Source organism: Rousettus aegyptiacus, unplaced genomic scaffold (genome assembly GCF_014176215.1).
Source record: "Rousettus aegyptiacus isolate mRouAeg1 unplaced genomic scaffold, mRouAeg1.p scaffold_m13_p_14, whole genome shotgun sequence".
NCBI classification, from domain to species: domain Eukaryota; kingdom Metazoa; phylum Chordata; class Mammalia; order Chiroptera; family Pteropodidae; genus Rousettus; species Rousettus aegyptiacus.
This window is the reverse complement of record NW_023416289.1, coordinates 20,090,379-20,113,042: the sequence shown is the minus strand read 5'-3', so window position 1 is coordinate 20,113,042 and position 22,664 is coordinate 20,090,379. Positions and strand designations below refer to the sequence as shown.

The window sequence follows — 22,664 nt, the reverse complement described above, 5'->3', positions numbered from 1 at the left end:
GTTAGCCTCCAGGAGCAGCAGCCCTTGAAGGATTCCGAGTAGGGGAGGCACATGGTGAGGGCAGGCCTCGGGGCCTAGGGGCTGTGGCGACATGGGGAAAACAGGCCTCACTGGTCCCTGAGGGGCTGAGAACTGGTCTGCGGACCAGTTCATGTGCCTGCGCCGGCCACTCCTGGGTAGGGGTGCTCCATCTGTTACATCCTCTCTTTGGGCTCTTTCGGGTGATGAGAACAGGATGTCCCACCCCCTTGTGAGGCATGGAGGCTGCACACAGGCCCAACAGCTCCATGGCCTGCCCCACAGCCTCTTTATCCGGGGGTGGGTCGGGCTGCCCAGAGTGTCCAGCACTGTCTCTCCCCACAGGAACACGACATCGAGACGCCCTATGGCCTTCTGCACGTGGTGATCCGGGGGTCCCCCAAGGGGAACCGCCCGGCCATCCTCACCTACCATGACGTGGGTCTCAACCGTAAGTACCCCCAGCCTCGTCTGGCTTTCTCCCACCTTGAATCTGCCAGAGCAGTGAGGCCTACCTGCCCGCCCTCCCTCACACTCACCACCTTCTCCAACCTCCCCCTGCACACAGGGCCTCAAAGATTCCCAGCCACACTTGGCTCTGTGCCCTTTGCCATTTAGGCCTTGGTTTCCCCACTGGACCATGAGGCTCATCACCCCTGCTTGGCCCTCCCTCTCAGAGCCACAGGCCTCCCCACCCCTCCGCTCAGCCACAGCTGAGAGGTGTGTCTTTGCAGACAAGCTCTGCTTCAACACCTTCTTCAACTTCGAGGACATGCAGGAGATCACGAAGCACTTCGTGGTGTGCCACGTGGACGCCCCCGGTCAGCAGGTGGGGGCGTCGCAGTTTCCTCAGGGGTAGGTGCTGGGAGCCCCCTCCTGCTTTCTCCAGCCCTGTGTCCCAGGCTGCACTTGGCCCTGACCCCCCATTCTACCCGCAGGTACCAGTTCCCCTCCCTGGAGCAGCTGGCCGCCATGCTCCCCAGCGTCGTGCAGCACTTTGGGTGAGTCCTCGCCCGGCCCCCGCCCTTGTGCTGGGGGCTTGGGGTTCCACCACCACCATCCCAGAGCCTCTAGGGATAATGCGCCTGCTGTGGGTGGGGTCTGCTCTCTATGACATTCCTGGGAAATGGCACCCCTATCTCTGGAGTGACCAGCCATGCTCTCCACCAGGTTCAAGTACGTGATTGGCATCGGTGTGGGAGCCGGAGCCTATGTGCTGGCCAAGTTTGCAGTGAGTCTCCAACGCCCACCTCCACCCCTGCCCCCTCCTCCACCCCTGGGCTGGTCTTCCTGGAGGCAGGCCTTCAGCCCCAGCTGATCACCGTGGGGGACCAGGCCAGCCTGCAGCTCTTCTGGAACCCTTTCCTCCTTCTCCGCTCCCCACTTCCTCTTCACTTAGAAAAAGCCCTTTTTTTCTTTTGTTCCTAAGGGAAATTAACTTTTTAAAAAAGAGGTTATTTTTTCCATACATTTCCTCAAACATCTATAAACTGTAACTTGCTTAACTATTATCAAAAGCCTATTTTCTGTTAGCAACAAACTATATAACTAATTGCTCTAGCCACTAAATAAGGATTATCCTAATCACTTATTCACGAATTGAGGTAATATTTAAATATGAGTCATATTTTAAGCAAAAATTATACTTAAATTTACGAGATTTAAAGAAAGTCACGTTTCAGAAACATCATGTCGGGTAGGATCCTACAAGCTTTTCATCTCTAAAAACAAAAACTTAATTTTCAGGACTCACAATATTTCTTCAAAAGAAACAGAATTGTCAATTGCAGTTTCAATTTCAGCCCTTAGCCATTTTGTTATGTGTAGACCATTCCCTGCCACCGCAAACTTGCCGGGACCTGAGTACTGTATATTTGTCACCCCCTAAATGTGGGCAAACGGTCGCACAGAAATTCGGATCTCTTTTACCATGGCTGACAAAACCAGGCTTTGGTTCTCACACAATTAACATCACTGGGGCTTCGTTGTCTATAAAAGCAAAGGAACAAAATGTTTTATTGAAGATGTTTAGTTCTTAGTTTTACAACAGCAGCATCTCTGAAGATATTTTAAAGGGGGGTGAAGAACAGTGATGTAGGCATAGATTTGAAATGAATCAAAGAATTTAGGAAGGCCGCAGGTGGGGAGGAGGGGAGGGGAGCAGCATGCCGGTTCCTGGCTGTCTCTCTCAGCTGCTGGCGGGTCACCATCGGTGGCATCCTGAAGCGTGTCCTTCCCCTCAGACCCTCCCAGCCACCTGTGAGACGGGCAGGGCCAGAATTTTACAGCCTGTTTTCTAGGCAGGAAGTTTGGGGCTCCCTGCAGCCCACCCCATCCCCAAGCCCTGTTCTTCTTTCTGGGCAGCTCATCTTCCCCGACTTGGTGGAGGGGCTGGTGCTGATGAATATTGACCCCAACGGCAAAGGCTGGATCGACTGGGCGGCCACCAAGGTGAGCGCGGTCCCCCTGGCCGGGGGCGGAGGGTGGTGAGGGGCGGCACTCACACTGGCTTCCACCTCGGCCCACAGCTCTCTGGCCTGACCAGCACTTTACCTGACACGGTGCTATCCCACCTCTTCAGCCAGGTAAGGGGGTGGGGCCATCTTCACAGGAGCTGGGCTGGCCCAACTGAGGGTCTTGGGAGCCTTGGCAGCTGCCGAAGGGCCTGGTTCTGCCCTGTCTCAGGGGTGCTGGGGGCTCTGCCCTTCCCAGCCAGACAGGAGGAGGAAGTCGGGGTTATGTGGCATCCAACTGTCTCACTCTGTCCTCTGTTATCGTCCACTAGGCTGGGGCATCTGAGGGACACATGGGGGAGGCCTCCTCCCAGAGCTCCGTGGAGCTTCCCCTCCCCTCCTGAGGCCCACCCCCTGCCATGCCACAGAGGCGGCTCTGGCAGTGACCCCTGCATGAGCCCCTCTGAGCCCACATCCCCATCTGTCTACTCCCCTCCATGCACCCTGCTTGTCCCGTCTGACCCCCCGGGCACAGGAGGAGCTGGTGAACAACACAGAGCTGGTGCAGAGCTACCGGCAGCAGATTGGGAACGTGGTGAACCAGGCCAACCTGCAGCTCTTCTGGAACATGTACAACAGGTGTGGGCAGCGCGGGCTCCGCTGTGCAGCACCGGGGCACAGCTCATCCTCCTGGGGACCCCTCACTACAACCGCCTGTGAGAGGAGGCCGATGGGCAGGCAACACACTCTCCCGTTTGTAGATGCGCAGCTCGTTAAACCTCCAGGAAGGCTCACACACCCCATGAAGGGCAGAGGGGGAGCAGGGCTTCAGACTCTGGTCCCTGGGCTCGTCCATTCCTTCTCCCCCCTGGGGCATTGCCACCAACAGCAGTGGGGGATGCGGGCAACATCCCTGACCCCCAACATCCCTGAACCTAAGCGCTGACATCCGTAAATGGGGAGGAGATTGGATGAAGTCAGTGGTTTTCAAGCTATACTCCTTGGAGGCCCTCCGAAGGCTGCCCTGCAGGGAGGTGGCCGGGCCCCCATCCCTTCTTTTCTACAAATATTTACCAAGCACCAGCTGTGTGCAGGGGCCCCGAGAAACAGTGGAGAGCGAGAGGCAAGGACTCTCACAGCGCAGGTGGTGCCGTCATCCAAGGAGTGCTCTGAGGGGGGTGTAGGGTGAGCCAAATCGAGGGCCCCCTTGGCATGAGTCTGGGGGTCTAGGAAGAAGTCGCACATAAGTGGAGCCCTAAATCCAAGTGGGTCCCTGTCTCCATTTTACCAGTTGGGGTCTGTAAGGCCTCGTTCCACTGCTGAGACAACTGGATGAGCTGGAGCCCCAGCTCCGGGGCCGGCGCAGGGCCTCCAGGGATATTGGACCCTAACTGCCATTGTGGGGAGATGGGTTGGAGGGTGGCTGAAATAACAAAAGTGTCAGGCTTGGGGGCCGCCTCCCCACCCAGTCTTGGAATGCCACCTCTGCCTCCCCCTGTAGCCGCAGAGACCTGGACATTAACCGGCCCGGAACGGTGCCCAACGCCAAGACACTGCGGTGAGTGTCCCCTTGCCCTCCAGCCGCCCCTTTTTGTGCGCCCCACCCCCATGTCCACGCCAGACAAAGCTTTCTCTGTGTTTGCAGCTGCCCCGTGATGCTCGTTGTTGGGGATAACGCGCCTGCTGAGGACGGTGTGGTGAGTGAAGGAGTTCACCCCGACTGGGGGGGCGGGCAGGAGTAAGGGGGTCGCTGGCCTTTGGCCAGCAAGGCCAATTCTTGACTCCGCCCCGGGGAACCACGGGGGCAGGCACTGGACGGTGGGCTCCTCACCCAGCTTCCTCACCGCCCGTCACCGCCTGGCACAACCCCCAGCCCTTCAGTGAGGGAGGCTGGAGGCCAGCAGGGCCTGGGGCTGGGGCCCTCCCTCCCCCGGCCCCCAGCAGTGCAGCCCCACATCAGTCCCCAGAGACTCAGGTCTCTCTTTTCTCTAAAATTTGATTATGAAATAAGTAATTTCTGAGCACAGCGGGGGTCCCCTTTTGCCCACCACTTGTACCCATTACAACCGGGGTTTGTGTGTCACCTCTCATGTTGGAACTCTGGGAGCAGGCTGCCTGGGGGGTTTCATGTCCCCCTCGGCACAGCAGGTCAGGCATCCGGCAGTGCCCTGGGCAGCTCCCAGTGTGCAGGAAGCTATCACACTCTCCCTGTGGCTGAGGTGTCAGAGGCACAGGGTCGTCTTGACCCAGGCAGAGGGCCCAGAGTCTGCTCCCCCCCCCCCGGCTGGCTCCCCCTTACCTCTCCGCCTGACTTCTGTGGGTCCTGACGTTTTTCTAGCCACTCCTGCCGAGGAGGCTCCTCATGAGGACATCACCGGGTGCCACCAGCAGTTGCGAGTGTAGTTCAGGGACCTCAGGCCCCTTGGTAGGCTTGTCCTTTCAGAAGGTGGCCTGGGGAGCCTCAGCCAGGGCCCAGGTGCTGGCCCGTGTCTGCCGCCTGCTCTCATTCCTCAGCAGCAGAGCCTCCCGGACCTGGGGGTAGAACCTGCTTAGCAACTGGGGCAGGGGTTTCCCAAGACCAGCAGGGGCTGGGGCTGCCTTACTCTGCTGAAGCTGGCTCCTTGTCCCCAGGTTGAGTGCAACTCCAAACTGGACCCCACCACCACGACCTTCCTGAAGGTGAGGCCCTGCTCCCCAGCCTTGGCTGGGCCCCCCTACCCGTTGGCCCAGCCAGGGCGGGAGCAGGATGTTCTGTCTGGTCACGGAGCCTGTGCAGGTGTGTGAGAGCCAGGCACGGTGTGGGGTGCACTCTGCTCAGCTCACTTCTCTCTCCCCTACAGATGGCAGATTCCGGGGGTCTCCCCCAGGTCACACAGGTGAGACTCTTGGCCCTCCCTCCCTTATCCAATCTGGGGTGGAGGAACCTCCCCCAATCCTAGGCAGCCAATAAAAGTCTGTGCCTGTCCCTCCTTCTTGCAGCCAGGGAAGCTGACTGAAGCCTTCAAATACTTCTTGCAAGGCATGGGCTACAGTAAGTACACCCCGCCCCAGAGACTGGTGGCAGGCGGCAACGCTGGGCTGACGCACCCGTCAGGCGGTGCTGAGAAGCCTGTGGGCAGTTAAGGTCTGTGTTACCGGGGACCTGGATGCTGGGCAGTTCTCACCACATGCTGCCTGCTGCTGCCAGGACACCTCCACCTAAGTTGTCAGGCAATTCTCTCAGGCCACGCCCAGCTCTCCTGGGAGGCTTCGGGGCACTGTTTATGACACAGCTGAGCCTGTAGGGGTGGGGGGATCTCTCTTATCCCAGCCCTGGGGAGCCAGGGCCCAGGCTAGGTGCTGCCAGGGCCAGAGAAGCCTGCCTGCCTGAAGGAGATTCATACACACCCCCCAGCCCCTGCTGAGCCTAGAGCACCTGAAAAGGGCTTTTGTTACCACAATAGATGGTGCATCAGAAGAGTTGGCTTGGAGTCTTGGGACTAGGGAAAGGACTTGGGGCCATCTGGTTGTTATGAGAGCTGAAGGTGGCTGGGGGTGGCATTCTGAAGATCCAGGGGTAATAGGGCTTTGGGTAGCCCTGGCTCCCTGCCCCCATTCCAGTCTCTGAACTTCCCCTCGTGCAGAGATGAGGCTCCCAGACTGTGCTTGTGAGCCCCCCAACACATACTCACGTGCATCCCCTCGACCCCTCTCCCCACACCTGGCTCCTACTGTAAGCACACTTCCTCTCCCTGAATTTGTTTTTGTTCCCCTCACACGTCAGCCTCTGGAGCTCGTGCCTCGTTGGGAGGACAGGCCCGTGGGGGAAGGCAGCAGGGCACATCCAGAAATAGAGTCCCCCTGGCCCCCAGGGGCCTGCCAGCTTCTCTATGCAGAAGTAGGGCAACGAGAGGCCAAGGCCGAAAGTGAGACGCAGCAGGAGCTCTGAGGCTGGGCCTGAGCTCGGGAGGCGCCCAGTGAGCATCTGTGGGATGGGTGGATGGGCAGTGCTTGTCAGGCGCTGGATGAGTTCTCAGAGGCCCGGGAGAAATACCACCAGGCAGCCCAAGCGCTGGGAGGGATTTGGGAGGTTGTACAGGCCTCCCTCATTCTGTACATGGGGGAGACCAAAGGCCAGCAGAACAGCAGGTATACTGGGACTGGGATATGGGCCCCAAAGCCTTGTCGACATGAGCCCCTCGGTGCCATAGCCCAGGCTGGAGAGGCTGGGGCGAGATGTGTGACCCCACCCCGCTGTCAGAGCTCTTAGGGCCAGGCTGAGACCAATCAGTGGCTGCTGCTCGTGGGTGGGCAGGAGTGGGCTTCCTGAGGCTCCAGCGCTGCCCCCAGCCCTCTGTGCCTGTCCTTTCATCTCATCTCTGGTCCATCTCAACACCTTTGCCTCGCCGGACCGCACTCCTCACCGTGTTCTGTCTTCCCCGCCCCACCCGCCCCTCTCCGGCTCTGTCTTCTCTCTTAGTTCCGTACTTGAAGGACCGAAGGCTGAGTGGAGGAGCAGGTAGCCCCGTGGCCCCTCCCCTGATGCATGGACCCCCCACCCCTCGGCCTCCCCCTGCTCCTTCCTCTGCGCAGTGCTGAGCCAGGACGCATCTTGCTGTGGTTTGGAACCTTCTCATGTCCTCGATTCCAAAGCCCCAAAGAGTCCCCTTCCTCAGGTCCTGGGCCACGTGGCTGTGTCCCACTTTAGGGCTCTCAATTGGCTGGGTTTCAAAGAGTCTTGCTGCTCAGTTGCCATGGACTGTGTGTGGCTTCCGGAGCTCTGGCAGGTGGAACTAGATGCTCTCAGAGTGTGAGCCCAGACCCGGCCCTGGGGGCAGGGTTGCCAGGCCATGCCCAAGCCAGACAGGTGGCAGTTGAGTTCAGGAGGGTTGAATTCAGGAGGGCTGAGTGTCACTTGTGAAACTATGAATAAGGGCAGGAATGGCATTTAGGGCAGTGTGAGTTCACCACATCTTGTCCTCCTTTACAGAAGTAGTGCTACTCCCCCGGTCCACCATCCTCCTGAAGGAGACATAGACCAGCTCAAGGATGCCTGGTCAACTCCCACCCTGTTTGGGCCATAGCTCTGGCCAGCTGCTGCTGTGAGAGGGTCCTGCTGGCCTCTGCGGGCCCCGCCCTTTTGGCCTGTTCATTGTCACTGGTGTTGTTTGCATGCCTTGGACTTGACAGAGCAGACGCCAGAACCCTAGCTTGGGACGGGTCTCGCTGGCTGCTTTGCTTTGTGTGAATCCTCCTTCCTGCTGGCACGCAACCCTGCCTGCTGGTTCTCACGCCTGGTCCCATCTCTGTCCACAGTGCCCTCAGCCAGCATGACCCGTCTCGCCCGCTCTCGTACCGCGTCACTCACCAGTGCCAGCTCGGTGGACGGCAGCCGCCCGCAGGCCTGCACCCACTCGGAGAGCAGCGAGGGGCTGGGCCAGGTCAACCACACCATGGAGGTGTCCTGTTGAAGCCCTTGGTCCCCTGAAGACACCCACGTGCCCCCGCCCGCATTGATGTCCCACTGCCATCCTCGCACTGGCTCCCTTTCCCCTTTATTTTTGTGACGGTGAAGGGGAGGAAATGGGGTTACTTCTCTTTTGTTTAAAAAGATGAGGGGGTCCATCTTAGATCTGCCGCAACACACCCTTCAGATGGTTTGAGGGGCTCAATCTTCTCCACCCCCACCTCACTCACCTTGTTAACTTGGCTAACTTCGACCCCTCTCTTCCAACTCCTCGCCACCCAGGCACAGTCAGGGCGGGGCCCAGGGTGGAAGGGGATCAGCTAAGGCAAGACTGAGTCCTTCTCAGGCCAGGATCCAGGATAATATTCTGGATTAAACAAAGAGCATGGGACGACCTGCTAGAACAAGCACATTTGAAGATGGGATAGGGTTTTGAGGTGGTGGCTTCTGGGACAACAGGAACATGGGGTCCAGCTCAGGCATTGACATGAGAATCAGGAGACAGCGGCAGGGAGCATTTGGAGGTGAGGACCCCTGGTGCTCTGCAGGCCCCCTTGCCCCTACACCAGCCCCTCTACTAAGCACATCTGTTTGTCTGTGGCACATGAGACAATCATCTGAACAGTATCCACAAGGGGGCGCTCTTATGAGCAGCTGTTTGTTGGTGCTCTCTGGCACGCCTTGTGCTGTAAGGCCAGGCAGGCAGGAGCTGAAGGGGGTTTCTTTGTCAACAAACAGGACTCGAGGGCAGAAACCCCACAGACTGTCTCTTCTAGCCCCCACACACCACCACCGGGGCCTGTCCCATTTCCGAGCCAAGGCCCCGAGGCAGAAAATCTGTTGGTCCTCCATCTCCATAGGACCTGACTTGGGGGCTGAGGTTAAAGGCTAGGATAGCCAGTGAGAACTGAGTGCCGAGGACTGTGCCATATACTTGTCTTCCACCATGTTATCAGGTAGACTCTCCTGGGCCAGAAACCAGAAGCCATTTGTCTTGGCGCCTAAATCAATTGCCACAAACCCCAAAATGAGTAAAAAGAGGGGGGAGAGAGCTATGAGAAATATAGGGCTGGGGTAGGAGGGTGGGGGCTCTGAAGCTGAGAGGACACCTGTATCCACATTTCCTCTGCACATATCACCCCTTCTATAATCTTAAGCCATTACTAGACTGCTCTAGAGCCTGGTGGAGTGTTAGTCTGTCCCCAGTTCTATTCACTCACGTGCTTCCTTTGAATATCAAATGTGACTGAAAAGCTGGTAGAATTAATCCCTCTTACTGTAGATAGTGCTGCAAGTCTTGTATTTTTTTTTTTTTGCTGTGTTCTTTCAGATGAGATATCTATAAATATCTATACATTATATATATGTATATTGGGTCCTGCGTGTGGTTTTCCATTGGGGGTTATCTCTGGCCAAAGTGATTACTTTTAATGGAGTTTATTATTTTCCTGTGTACAGAGTGAAGAGACTAATTTTGTGTATTCTAGTGGCTAATGTCATGAGACTTGGAAATGACAAAATGTAAAACAAAAACCCTTGTCGACGTAGAAAGAGTTAACTGTGCTAAATAATAAAGAAACTAAGAAGTATTCGAGTGGTGTCATGCCCATCATGGAAGCTTTTGAAGAGAGAATGTTTAGGCTGGTGAGACTAGTGCTTCTTGGGTTGAGGTGGGGTTGAGCATGCAGGCTGAGGACAGACGTTTCCAGTCATTTCTGTTTCCACTTCTTGTCCTGACAATCCTTACATTAACTCTACAGGATAGATATTATCTTAGTTTGAGGAAACTGAAAGCTCAGGCTAAGGGATTTGCCCTCAGTAAGTCAAGATGGGAACTAGTTTTGGCACAGACTTTAAAACACATGCCTCTACCCTCTACATTTGCTGCCTACTTTTCTTATATTTAACGGTTAAACATGGGAAATAAGGCAGCCATTTAACCAATAAATCTATATTGAGCTCCTGCTGTCAGCTAATAAAGCAAGTAAATAAAAATAAAACCAGCCATGTGCTATGCAGAAGATAATAACAGTCTGGGCAAAGGGGTCAATTCTAGTTCTGGGAGCCCATCCAACACTACTCTTGACACACACGCACACATGCATACGCAGAGTTGCGCGCGCGAACTGCTCTAATTGAGCAAATAACGGTTAGATGGCCATAGCTAATGAGGGCTCGAGATCAAGAAGGCAGGCCGGCGCCACCTGGGTGCGCTCAAAGCCAGCAGCTGCGAGGCCCTCAACTTCGCATCCAGAAACCGGATGTTGTCCTTCATCTGGACTTCTACTCCGAGTCTTAGCTGCTTGAGTCCAAAGGGGAGGGTTTTGCCTGGCTCAGAACTAGGCTCGAACTAGGGTCCACGTCTTCCTGCACCCGACTGCACATTTTCTAAACCCAATCGGGGACACACGGACTCAAAAGGATGCTCTCAGGAGGAATGATTTGATCAGGTGCAAATCCCCACTTGTTTTCCACGTGGACTCCGACAAGAGCCTCAACGGGCCCGCGTGACTGGTCGGAGTATAGGCCCCGCCCCCGAGAGTCCCTCCCGGAGGTGTGGCCAGGGACGCCGGAAGCGCCCGTGCGGCTCTGCAGACTTTTGGAGCTGCACGCCCTAGGACCATGGCGACGCAGGCGAAACGCGGACGGGTAAGTTGCCGGTGGCTAGTGCGGGGCGCACCCCTCTCCCCCGCGCCTCGCGCTGCCCCGCCCGCAGTCGGTCCCGCGAAGGGGCCCCCTCCACTCCCGCCCTCGGGTCACTTGAGGCTCTCGGGGCCTCCCTCCCCCACCCAAAGCTCTTCCTCCGCGCGCGCCGCCATCTCCCCCGCCCCCAGCGGGCTTTCCGGGGCGGGGCCTCCCCACTGCGCTCGGTTGTCTCAGGTGGCGGGGCCTGTGGGCGGCGGCGATTCTGACCTGGATCCGGTGGCCAGCTTCTTGAGCTGGTGCCGGCGCGTGGGGCTGGAGCTGAGTCCCAAGGTGAGTGGGAGTGGGAATGGAGGTGCGGCGGGCAGTGGGGCAGAGGGGCGCGGTGCGGACCAGCTCTGATCGACTGCTCCTCCCGCTCAGGTGGCGGTGAGCCGGCAGGGCACGGTCGCTGGCTACGGCATGGTGGCCCAGGAGAGCGTGCAGCCCGGGGAGTTGCTGTTCGCTGTGCCGCGGGCCGTGCTCCTGTCACAACACACGTGCTCTATCAGTGGCCTGCTGGAGCGAGGTGGGCATGCTAGCTGGGGGTGGGACACTGCGGCGGGCCCGCGGGCCGCGCTAGCAATCTCATCTCTCCCTCAGAGCGAGGCGCGCTGCAGAGTCAATCGGGCTGGGTGCCGCTGCTGCTGGCGCTGCTGCACGAGCTGCAGGCCCCGGCCTCGCCCTGGACCCCCTACTTTGCGCTCTGGCCAGAGCTGGGCAGCTTGGAGCACCCCATGTTCTGGTGAGAGCCGTAGGAGGGGCTGGGGAGCACCGTTATAGTAGCCTGGCTCCGACCGTCCTGGCACGCACTAACCCCAGTAGAGCGTGCGAAGGAAACCTGGGTTGGGGGGTCTCCTGCAGGCCCGAGGAGGAGCGCCAGCGGTTGCTGCAGGGCACAGGGGTACCTGAGGCCGTGGAGAAGGATCTGGCTAACATCCGCAGCGAGTACTATTCCATCGTGCTGCCCTTCATGGAAGCCCACCCCGATCTTTTCAGCCCCAGGGTTCGCTCCCTGGAACTCTACCACCAGCTCGTGGCTCTCGTGATGGCCTACAGGTCAGTGAGCAGACCCTGAAAGGGCCCTTTTCTTTAGAACTGTATTGAGGGACAAGGGGAAAGAACAGTGAACCCCACCCACCTCCTGTATCTCACACTACAATGGGCATTAGCCAAGCTCTCTCTGTGGCAGCTTTCAGGAACCACTGGAGGAAGAGGAGGATGAAAAGGAGCCAAACTCCCCTTTGATGGTGCCTGCTGCAGACATACTAAACCATGTAGCCAGTCACAATGCCAATCTGGAATATTCTCCAGTGAGTGGATCCTTTTCACTTCTTGTTCGTATGTGTATCCATGACTGCGTATTTGATTCAGACCAGTGCCTATCATTTATTCCAGCCTTGCAACTGGGCTAAGTGGGCTTCAGTCTCATGCTAGTGTTTTCTGTATTGTGTGCATTTCCATATTCCAGTGAAAACAAACATCTCAAAGCCCTCAGTGTGTTTACCCTCTGGTGAACTTTATTCCCATCATTTACTTGGCAATAGAGATTAGCTGGTCTGCAAGGTGCTAGGGAGCCATGATTGTTTATATCGATTCTCTATGTGGAAAGTTCCAAGATTCAAGTGTATGAAATTAAAAATTAGGAAATGGCTGTTTTGTCATCCTTACCTCTTTATCTTTCCTACTTTAATCTAGGTTTAATTGTTCATCGTTGCAGATTCACCTAATAAAACATTGAGGCTGACCTTTGCAAGCCTCATCCTTTTCATTCTGCAGTACAGGATTTTAACAAGAACTAAAAGTAGACTTTTGGTGGAATAGCACAGCATCAGTCCCAATGCTGAGCTATACCTGCTGGAGGCTCTTCCTAAGAGGGAAGTAATCTTCATGGGGTTGGCTTGGGAAGGGCCAGGTCCCAGCTTCCTCTTTCCTCTCCAGAATTATCTTCGGATGGTGGCTACTCAGCCCATTCCTAAAGGCCATGAGATTTTCAACACTTACGGGCAAATGGCTAATTGGCAGCTGATTCATATGTACGGTTTTGTTGAACCATATCCTGACAATACAGATGACACAGCTGACATTCAGATGGTGACAGTTCGTGAAGCAGCATTACAGGGTGAGTGTAATTCAATCTTGGACACTGGAGGATGTACCTCTATCCCTGCCCAGCTGCTGTGCTAAATAGCAGCACTTGCCTCTTTTTTGTAGACTAGGTGCTAGACTAAGGAGAAATGAATTCTAGGGTACACTCAGTTTTTTTCACACTATTATTATTTTCTATAGGAACAGATGTTGAAGCTGAAAGGGTCCTGCTGTATGAACGCTGGGATTACTTATGCAAACTGGAGATGGTAGGGGAAGAGGGAGCCTTTGTGATTGGGCGGGAGGAAGTGCTGACTGAAGAGGAACTGACCACCACACTCAAGGTAAAGGGCTAAGAATGGCCATTTAATGCTGAAAATAGCTTAAGTATTTAGAACTAAATAAAGCTATGAGAGGAAAGGTGGGGTGAAGGGAGAGGACACTTAAATGCCGCCAAGTTAGTTGGCTTCCCTAAATCAGTTTCAGAAATACACAGTAGTATATCCTATTAATAGGGCCTCATGGTTGCTTCCAGGTACTGTGCATGCCACCTGAAGAGTTCAGAGAGTTTAAAGACCAGGATGGATGGGGAGATGATAAAAAGGAAGAAGACAGCCTGACAATCACAAATATCCCCAAGCTCAAAAAATCATGGAGACAGCTTCTTCGGGACAGTGTTTTGCTGACCCTGCAAACCTATGCCACAGATTTAAAAACCGAGCAAGATTTACTCAGTAATAAGGAAGTCTACGCCAAACTCAGTTGGAGGGAACAGCAGGCTTTACAGGTTCGGTATGGTCAGAAGATGATCTTACACCAGCTGTTGGAACTGACAGGGTAGCAGGTTTCCTGCTGCCTGAAGGAACATCCAGGAGAACTTACTCTAAGCTATTCATTGATGCTTGAAAAGGAAGAAAATTTGGATCTTTTGATTATTAAATGCCAAAAGGAAAAAAAGAACCACAGGTGGTATGCTAGGATTAACTGAGGTAAGGGTGATATGTTTAGGGAACCACTGCTGTCTATCACCAAGACCAACCAATACATTTTACAGCTGTTTTGTTCTGTTTGAACCAAAGTGAGAACTGCAGTTATGACAGGAATAGGTTTTGTATTTGATGTTTAATAACATGGACTTTGAACTTAGACCTGCTTAAAATCTGGGTCTTTGAGCAAATTACCTTTTTAAAAAAGACTTTTGTTTCAAAAGTGTAAGTTTTAATTCTGAAGTGTGAAGTTTGCTCTCGATGGCACAACTCACCCTTAGGGAAGAAACCCTAAGATACCATATTCAAGCCCCACTTAAGATTTCTACTATTTATGTACTCTTGAACCTGTTTGTCCTCAGGCCATAAAACCCTGATAGCCATTAAAGGTAAGGCTAAGTATTAAATATATACCTCTCTTTTAAAATTTTTTTTTAAATGGGCATTTTATAATTATTTAACCATAGAAACCCACTCTCACAATTTTCTACTAGTGACAAGGAACAGGAAGAAAAATCACTTTCTTGCTTGTTTAAACATGCCAGACCAGTCAGTGGGGAAGATCTACCATTAGCAAGAAGCCGGTGTTCCCCAAAGGCCCCAGGCTTTGCAAGGGTGGGCTGTCCACGTCCCTCCTCACCACCAGCATTGGTTGCTGCTACTGAGAAAGGCACAGTGGACTCACATGTGTGGCATGACTTTAATGTTTGACTGCAGTATGCACATACATACAAGTAGGGGAGCTAAAGCCCAGGAACTAGAAAGGCTACAAAATACAACACATGGACCAATACATTTACAAAACATTCAAAATCCTTACAAAAGGGGCTGTATTGGTCCTTTTGACTTTTGTTCAACTGAGCCTGGGATAATGGAGGGCAATTCATACTATTTGGTTCCCTTTTCTCACAGTTTTACAAGTTATCAGGAGAGATGGGGAGCTTTAGGCCTGGTCTGGTTTCCCTTTATTTTAAAAAGAGCTGTGTCTCACAGGGCCCAAGTGGTATGGTCTCAAGCAGTCAGCTATAGATTGGGGGAAAAAGCAAAACAAAAACTCATGGGATCACAATTGTGGGCTCTTCCCAGGCTTCCCAGGTTCCCTGGCATACCAAATTCTAGCATATCCACATTTTTAAAAACTTTGATTTTCAAGGTCCCCTGTCCTCATTAAAAAAATAAGTTACATAATATTTAAACTGGCTTTTTTGCTATTCTTTGGGACACCAGGAATGTCAGAAGATATGGAGCTATGTTCCCAGACAAGCACATGGCATCAGCAGCTTCTTCAATTACAAGCTGAATAGGTACCAGTTTATCTACTTGCCTCGGACACATTTTGCACAAACCCAAGAAGTTCCAGACAAAGGTTTTCTCTGTCATATATTTACACAAGTTCAAAATGATATTCACAGCATCTTCTAAATTTTGGCCAAGAGTCAAAAAAATGCATTTAAACTTTGGAACTTGCCCACAGACAGGAAGCTGACCCCAAGAGTAACTGGGGCAGATACCCGAGAACCAAAGGGCTGAGAACGTCAGGAAGAGCTGAAATGATTCTTCAGCCAGTTTATGAACTTGGGACATCCAGGCAACAGAGATGAAGTTCCATCTAACTGGCACCAGTCCCTTCCATTACTTGTTGAGCCTGCTTCTGTCCCATGCAGCACTGTGCAACCGACTGGAATAACCTGAAGAAAAAGAAGGGAGACAAAGGAAAGTTCAGGCAACCACTGTCTTCTAATCACCCACCCTGGCTGGACCCTTCAAATTATTCTCATTCTCCTACAATTAAAAAAATTTAACTTACTTTTCAATTTCTGGGGCACAGTGTACAAACTCGTGGTTCCAGAACTTAAATGCTGGATTTTTAATCAGCTCAATGAAGGTAATAAGAAGACCCCAAGGATGTGGCCTATTTACAATCAACCGTTCCAAGAGAACCCTGGGAAAGGGGAGAAAAGTTAATGAATTTACAGAGAAACACATTCATGACCACTTGCCCTTTACTAAAAACAGGTGGATTAATCTCTATATTCTTTATAGAATGTTAAATGCAGGTGGATTCTAGAATTAGAAAACGTGGGTTTAAATCCCTCTCTTCCTAAGCCTAGAAAACTAAGTTAAGGTAAAATAAGGACAACAAAAGATTATGTGGTGCAACATATTCTAGTACTACTAGTACATGTATAAATTGGTGTTAATTTTTTTGAATGGCAGTTAGTGATGACCTAGCCAACTGTACCTCTAAATTTACCCTAAAGAATAAAACAGATTTTAAGTACAAGGAAGTTTACAATCATAAGACATTATCTAAACATCCAATAGAAACACTGTTGTCTAATTCCCACAAACTATGTCCAGTTTTTAAAGTATTCTCACTAGAATCTACCCATTTCCCAATCTCTAATGCTGTGTACAGTCCAGGCAATCTGCAACAGATTCCTAACTATCATTAGGAAAACGTAAGTATGACCTTGTTAGTTCTGCTTCAACAGAGAGGTAATGAAGAAAAAAATGTCCAAGTGCTTTAACATGGGCTTTAATAAGCCTGTGTGATTCAAACTGGTTAAAAATGCTGCCGCTACCACCTGAGAGAAACTCCCAATGTTCAATCAAAATGCTGGTGCCTTCTGTTGAATATTTTATTTCAGCAATGATTATGATCTGTAATTCTCTACTAGTGATATTTTTGTGACCATCAGACTTAATATAGGAGGGCAGGAACCATGTGCCCCTCCTTCATCTTACATTTGTAACACATAAAAGATGCTCAATGAACACTGAAATGCATAGTAAAACCAAATCCCTAAGAGGTACCACTCTGAAGCATCTGAAAAGCAAACCCTTTCTTACCTTGTGATCTGTTCTTGGATAGCTTCAGTGTTGGCCTCTGCAAAGAGATACAGCATGGTGCAGCTGAAGTAGTGAGTGTGACTATTTGGGTACCGCAGCTGATTTGCAATTGCATTCAAAAAGAGATACCGGCCTAGAAATCAAGAAAAGTCAGTTTAATGAGGACCTGCTCTATTAAGGCCGATATGAGAAGAAAAATCAATTCTCACTGGCTAAGGTTTGGATTTCTGATACAGGCTTTCAAATTATCCTGTGTTTCTTAGGTCCTCCAGAATTTTCATTTCTGTGGGTTTTATTTAGCATTTTCTACTTTTAAACTTTAAAAATATAAATAATGGACCTACTGCCTATTAATAACTGCATGTTAATGTTAATACAAGTATTTCCCCCCCAAAATTAGTGATTCATTTCTGCCATGTGTTCAAACTGTTCATGAGTGCAACAAAGGCAAAGGTATTGTTTTGACCTCTTTCCCCAGGGTTCTCTTTGAGAGCTAAACTATATTGGAATAAATATCCAGCATCTTAACTGGGTTTAGCTGTCTGCCTCTGCACGATGCTACTCGCGTCTGTAACATCCTCACAGAGCTTTAACGTGGCCCCTTCAAGGCTTCCCCCCTTTTTTGCTGCGCTCTGGATATCAGGGTATTCCATTTTGTTAAATCTTGATTTCAAGATGTCTCAAATCCAAATCCCTTCTACAAATAGGCAAACAGTATATACACACTCAAGATTAACTTGCCTCTCGAGTCCATCACAGAGTTAAAAGTAAACATCCTTCTAAAGTATGTGTATGTGCTAAAGTGGGCAGGACTGTATAGCTGGTTAGCACCTATTGGGGTCTCTATACATAAGAAGATAGAACACCAAAAGACATATAGTTCAACCAGACAAGATGCAACATATAACAGGAATTATAATGTGAACTTTTTGCAGAGCAAGTAGGGAAAGTCTTATTAAAGTTTACACACCTAACATATACATGTTGCCTGGTAAATAGGCACCTACAAGTGCTGGGGGAAAGGCAGGCTAACAAAGCAATGTAGCATAAGCCTATTTTTAAAGATAGGCTATTAAAAGGAATGTTTATTTTCAGATAAAAAAAAATATATTAAGTGATGCAGTAAGAATTCTGGAACTTTCTTTTATACTTTTCTGCACTGAGCAGAAACTATCTAGTTAAAAATAAAATAACTAGTCAGACCCACAAACACATCGACAGATCTTTGTCTATTGTGGTTTAATGTATTTTATGGCCAGACTGTGGCAGAAAGTACAAAGAATTTAACTCTAAGAACTGGCCTGGTTTTTACTCACCTTCAGTGTCCAAGTCCACAGCCAGATTCTGGAATATGTCCATGTGAGCCGAGTGGGTGATCGTGCTCATTGAAGGTGTGCTGCCCTTGTTGTGGATGTGTGCAATGGCCTGAGTCCCTACATAGAGCACCAGTGCATTGATGAGCTGGAGGTTGTAGCGATTGCCAGGCTCATTGGACACCTAAATGAACAAAACAAAGCTCCTGAAGCTCCTGACTTATTCTCAGAGAACTGATTTGGGCATTTATCTCTCAACCCTTTTTGTGTCTATCGAAAAGGATGAACTGCTCTCAACATCCTTTGTGATTTAAATTTTAGAAAATTTTGACTTTGTTGAAATTTAACAAATACAAAGGTTGTGGTTGTGTCAACAAACATTTGAGAAACCAAAGCTTTAACAGGTACGAGCACAAAATTAAAGTTTATGAACTATCTCAATTACGAAAAGATGGAGAGGGGTAAAGTTGTGGTTCCTCGGTGAGGAAAGACTGGAAAGAATAACTTCAGGTCATTTTCTATACTTCAAATTAAACTATTTCTTCAGGAAAATCTTGGAGGAATGATTACCAACAGTCTATTCTTATAAGACATCAGTGCATTCTCTGGTCTCCCCTTCCAAGGTTATTGAGCTTTGTGTGTCACTAGTAAGATGAATTAATAAAATGTACAATCCAGTTAATCTCATCCAACCATTAGAAATGACAATATGTTTTAAAATCTTTTAATCAGGTTGAAAAGACTAACTCCCAAACAGGCCACATATAAGGCTGTGAATGGAAAATGCTTTCTCTGAAAGAGCTGAGACTTAGCCAAACCAGTTAACCTGTAGGTTGCTGCGAAGATCAGATAGAAAAGTGACCGGTGATCGAGTTTTAAGATAGGAATCCAAATCCTTTTTGAACTGAGGTGGCATCACTCCAGTGAAATTGGTGAGAATCCGGGGTGCAATGTTAATTTCACTCAACATATCCACCTGCCACACAGACAAATATACGAATCACAACCAGAAGCATTTATAAGGTGTTAACTGCATATTATATCTATGCTAGTAAGTGCTAGAATTGTTTTCTAAAACTATACTTATTCTAAATGCTTAAAGAGTAGAGCTGCTACTTTTTATCTTTAATTAGAAGAACTGGTATACAAAATGATAGGAATCTCTCATTTTATACTATACTATCTTTCTAAAATAAGGCAGGTTAGTTACCTTCTGTAGAGAGATCTAATCTGACCACTAGTCATTTTTTTCCTGGACTTGGATTTCAAAGTAAGGTTACAGAATGAGATTCCTCACTCATCAAAAGGCCCAGTCTTGGAAGAGACACCTCAGCAGAATAAGACATTGGATTTGCTACTTTAAAAAATATGCATGTGAAAGAGTAGAAAACATGTAAAAATTACAGTACCCATGCCAGGTATGTAAATAATCCCTTTTCTCCTTGACTTCAATGTAAATAAAACACAAGGACATACATACAAAACACCTGTGAAATGTGGGCATTACAAAGGTCTTTGTTCTCCAATTCTAGGCCATGAGGTCCCACCCAGCAAATGATTGATTTGACATCTAGAGGTTGAGGTTCTGTAAATACAGCTAAGTTTTATATCAAAATTAACTGAAAATAACTAGACAAATATGGGGAACCAATATTCAGCAGCAAAATCATACTCTTATCAGGCTTAATAAATAATTGCTTTCCCCCAAAAGCACTCTTGTCTAACAAATAACTGTGTGTATGCTGCTGGAAGGTTCAATAGCCCACTTATCAGAGAAAGGACTAAAATATTAAGACATAACTTTATTTTCCTTCAACTGTTTGAAATTTTACCTTCAGATTGGGAGTAAATGGGTCTGGGAGCCTCATGTTTCTCGGGAAGGCACTCAGTATCAGATTTCTTAGCTGAATACAATTAGGTGGGATCACATCGCAGAATCCATAATGGTAATCACAAAGGAACTCAGGGAAATCATGCAAAAGAACCAGCAGCACTCTTAAAGTGCCCTATTTAAAAAGCAAAACAAAACAAAAAGTCAAGAAAACACTGGCTGATTTCATACTAAGAAAACAAGAGTAGTATTTTTACTATTATGACTTTAACTCAAAAAAAGCAAAACTATACTTCAATAACAAAGCTACAGGTTTTAATCAACAGTAACAAATAACATCACAAAATATTCACATCTGGAAATTATGAAGTTAGGTATCAGGTAGGTGTCAGGAGTTTATAACCTTAAATACGTAACACTAGATAACCTTAAATACATAACGCTAGAATAGGCTGGAAAAAAAAATAAAAATGACATAAACTTCTATCTTCAGAAAGTGGAAAAATAGCTAATGAAAACCAAAGAAAGAAGGGCAGATGTCAATTTTTTAAAAAGTACTGAAATGGGGATTGAAGGTAATCAAATTTAGAACTTGTTACTTTGAAAAGATTAATAAAACTGATAAACCCTAACAAGACAAACACAATACCAATATCAGGAATGAAAAAAGACCATCAATACAGATCCCATAAACATGAAAAATAGTTTAAGAGAATATTAAGCAATTTTGTGCTAATAAAGTTGGCAATTCAGATAAAATACACAAATTAACTGAAAAATACAATTTACCAAACCCCAACAAAAATTCTGAATAGTCCTTTATAATAAAGTTAAATACATTATTAAAACCCTTCCCACAAAGAAACTCCAGACCTAGACAGATGGGTTTACTGGCAAATTCTTACAAATATTTAAGAAAAAATTAACACCATTTTCACAATCTTATGAAAATAGAAAACATTTTCTAACTCTCAATGAGACGAGCATACCACTGATACCAAAGCCTGATATGAAAATTATACAAAAATCCTAAATACTAAAAATAGAAATCGGTGGTATATCATGACCAAATGGTCCAGGAATGCAATGGTGGTTTAAGCATTTAAAAATTATTGGAATTACAGCGTTAACAGAAGAAAGAAAAACAAAAACAAAAACATGATCTTGAATGCCAAAGGCATTCAATAAAATGCCCATTTAATGATTTAGAAACTCTCAGCAAATTATGAATAGAAGGGCATTTCCTTAATCAGGTAATAGTATCTGCAAAACAAACAAAACTACAGATTTATAAAAACATAATACTTAATTGTGAATTACTGAAAGTTTTCCCCAAGATCATTAATGAAACGAGCATGCCATTATCACTACCTTCTATTCAACAATACGCTGGAGTCACTGGCCAGTACAATTAGGCAAAAAGAAAAGCAAATAAAAAACCTACTGTTACAGGTAGATAAAATGATTTTGAGTATATAGCATATACTGCCCCCCCCCCAAAAAAAATATACAGATAAACTCTCAGAAAGTTTAGCAAGGTGACTGGATACAACACTGGTATACAAGATCAATGTTTTTCCTCTGTGTCACCAACAAATAATAAGAACATTGAAAAGACTTTTCATATCAAATATGTAGGATTAAAACTAGGAAAGATGTTCAGAATCTTTATGCTGAATACTACAAAGCATTACAGAGTAAAGTTAAAGACCTAATTCAATGGAGATAGTCATGTTTGTGAAAGGCTCAGTATTATTTATATGTCTGTTCTCTCCAAACTGATCTACAGTACAGATTTAGTGCAATCTCAACCTAAATCCTATCGAGTTTTTAGAAGAGAAGCTGACTGCAGGTTTTAGGGAACAACAAAGGTACAGAATAGCCAAAATAATGTTAAAAGAGAGCAAAGCTGAAGAGGGCTTATACAGGCCTAAGAACAGACAAACTAGAGAGTTATCCATAAACATGTAGTCAATTATTTTGACGTAGGTGCCAAATCAATTCAATAGAAAATGGAAGGATTTACGTAGTGCTGAAAAGCCTTATATTTATTGAGGTAAAGGTATAAGGAAGGGGGAGGAAATGTACCTCGCATACATAAAAATAAATTAGATCACAGACCTAAATGTAAAAGCCAGATTATAATGGCTTCTTGGGCAGGGGGGCATATAACAGAATGTGATCTGGGAGTAGAAGGGTTTTTTTTTTTTTATATATAAGACATAAAAGGCAACATTTAATGAAAGTTTTTTTTTTTAATGGTAATTTTGACTTAAATTTAAAATGTCCATTCTTTGATATACCTTACTTTAAGAGAGTAAAGTAAAAAGACAAGCCACAAGAGATGTTTGAGTATACATCAACAAAGGGCTTGCACATCCAGAATATAAAGAATTCCTATCAAAAATAAGAAAAATGCAGATAATCCAATAGAAATCAAGCACAAGACTGGAACCTGAATATCTTGAAAGGTAAATATTCAAATGGCCATTCTATATATAAAAACCTCATTATGAAATTAAGGAAATGCAAACTAAATCCACAATGAGATCCTATTACACAACTGCCAGAAATGGTTAAAATGAAAAACAGATGATAAAAGGATGTGAAAAATGGTAACTCTAATGTGCTGCTGGAAAAGTTAACTGGTATACACATTTTGTTAAAACTGGTAATACCTACTTAAGTTGAATGCATGAATCCCTATGATAGGGTGCTGGTTATCCGAGTATGTTTGGCTTTTGCACTTTTTAAAACGTTGTACTTTAAAAGCTTAATAAAACAAATATTAGGCCGCCTCATTCCTAGTTAAAACTTTCAAGTGTTAAGTTTGAACTATTTTTAATTACCTTGTAGAGGATTTGCATAGGTTTGGTGAGTTCCACATTTCTAAGGAAAGGTGCTAAATATTTGAATAAATCAATCAGTAGCTGTGCATACATAGGCCATCCCTAAAAGAAAGGAATGCACATAGGTCAGTATATCCAGCTGCTG

The 22,664-nt window shown here is 47.9% G+C and overlaps 3 protein-coding genes across 17 annotated transcripts in view; 2 read left to right on the top strand and 1 right to left on the bottom strand.

The window, feature by feature from the left end:
• The window catches only part of NDRG4 (NDRG family member 4), a 38,168-nt gene extending 28,662 nt beyond the window's left edge, over positions 1-9,506 (top strand). For 4 of the 7 annotated variants that reach the window (XM_016155988.2, XM_016155986.2, XM_016155983.2 and 1 more), the window contains 14 exons: positions 364-469; positions 753-873; positions 957-1,019; positions 1,189-1,249; positions 2,383-2,469; positions 2,547-2,603; positions 3,007-3,110; positions 3,973-4,029; positions 4,117-4,168; positions 5,103-5,150; positions 5,312-5,347; positions 5,451-5,502; positions 6,931-6,969; positions 7,767-9,506. In XM_016155988.2, coding sequence (XP_016011474.1) covers positions 364-469; positions 753-873; positions 957-1,019; positions 1,189-1,249; positions 2,383-2,469; positions 2,547-2,603; positions 3,007-3,110; positions 3,973-4,029; positions 4,117-4,168; positions 5,103-5,150; positions 5,312-5,347; positions 5,451-5,502; positions 6,931-6,969; positions 7,767-7,921 — 1,038 coding nt within the window. In that variant the 3' untranslated portion in view covers positions 7,922-9,506. The remainder of the gene's footprint in view (positions 1-363; positions 470-752; positions 874-956; positions 1,020-1,188; positions 1,250-2,382; positions 2,470-2,546; positions 2,604-3,006; positions 3,111-3,972; positions 4,030-4,116; positions 4,169-5,102; positions 5,151-5,311; positions 5,348-5,450; positions 5,503-6,930; positions 6,970-7,766) is intronic. The other 3 variants (XM_036231503.1, XM_016155985.2, XM_016155984.2) reach the window with 1 other exon arrangement.
• Positions 9,507-9,612: 106 nt separating this feature from the next.
• Positions 9,613-17,054, top strand: SETD6 (SET domain containing 6, protein lysine methyltransferase). 3 transcript variants are annotated; one of them, XM_016155981.2, is made up of 9 exons: positions 9,613-10,566; positions 10,798-10,893; positions 10,984-11,128; positions 11,203-11,344; positions 11,464-11,658; positions 11,792-11,912; positions 12,541-12,721; positions 12,889-13,031; positions 13,223-14,100. In XM_016155981.2, the coding sequence occupies exons 1-9, from the start codon at positions 10,540-10,542 to the stop codon at positions 13,526-13,528; spliced, it is 1,356 nt and encodes a 451-aa protein (XP_016011467.2). In that variant the 5' UTR covers positions 9,613-10,539; the 3' UTR covers positions 13,529-14,100. The 3 variants fall into 3 exon arrangements, 2 of the variants coding, with proteins under 2 accessions (XP_016011467.2, XP_016011466.2); XR_001598279.2 differs by adding an exon at positions 14,901-17,054 and having other exon boundaries at positions 10,525-10,893; positions 13,223-13,676; XM_016155980.2 differs by having other exon boundaries at positions 10,525-10,893.
• The window catches only part of CNOT1 (CCR4-NOT transcription complex subunit 1), an 80,918-nt gene continuing 72,613 nt past the window's right edge, over positions 14,360-22,664 (bottom strand). For 5 of the 7 annotated variants that reach the window (XM_036231497.1, XM_016155979.2, XM_036231500.1 and 2 more), the window contains 7 exons: positions 22,520-22,621; positions 19,672-19,845; positions 18,666-18,815; positions 17,843-18,023; positions 16,527-16,659; positions 15,481-15,615; positions 14,360-15,361 (listed from right to left, as the gene is read on the bottom strand). In XM_036231497.1, the coding sequence (XP_036087390.1) occupies positions 15,283-15,361; positions 15,481-15,615; positions 16,527-16,659; positions 17,843-18,023; positions 18,666-18,815; positions 19,672-19,845; positions 22,520-22,621 (954 nt within the window). In that variant the 3' untranslated portion in view covers positions 14,360-15,282. The remainder of the gene's footprint in view (positions 15,362-15,480; positions 15,616-16,526; positions 16,660-17,842; positions 18,024-18,665; positions 18,816-19,671; positions 19,846-22,519; positions 22,622-22,664) is intronic. The other 2 variants (XM_036231499.1, XM_036231501.1) reach the window with 1 other exon arrangement.

Coding starts and splice junctions, on each gene's coding strand:
- SETD6 (XM_016155980.2), top strand. CDS start 10,540: ATGGCGACGCAGGCGAAACGCGGACGGGTAAGTTGCCGGTGGCTAGTG. Junction 10,894..10,983: donor GGCTGGAGCTGAGTCCCAAG/GTGAGTGGGAGT, acceptor CCTCCCGCTCAG/GTGGCGGTGAGCCGGCAGGG. Junction 11,345..11,463: donor TTGGAGCACCCCATGTTCTG/GTGAGAGCCGTA, acceptor GGTCTCCTGCAG/GCCCGAGGAGGAGCGCCAGC.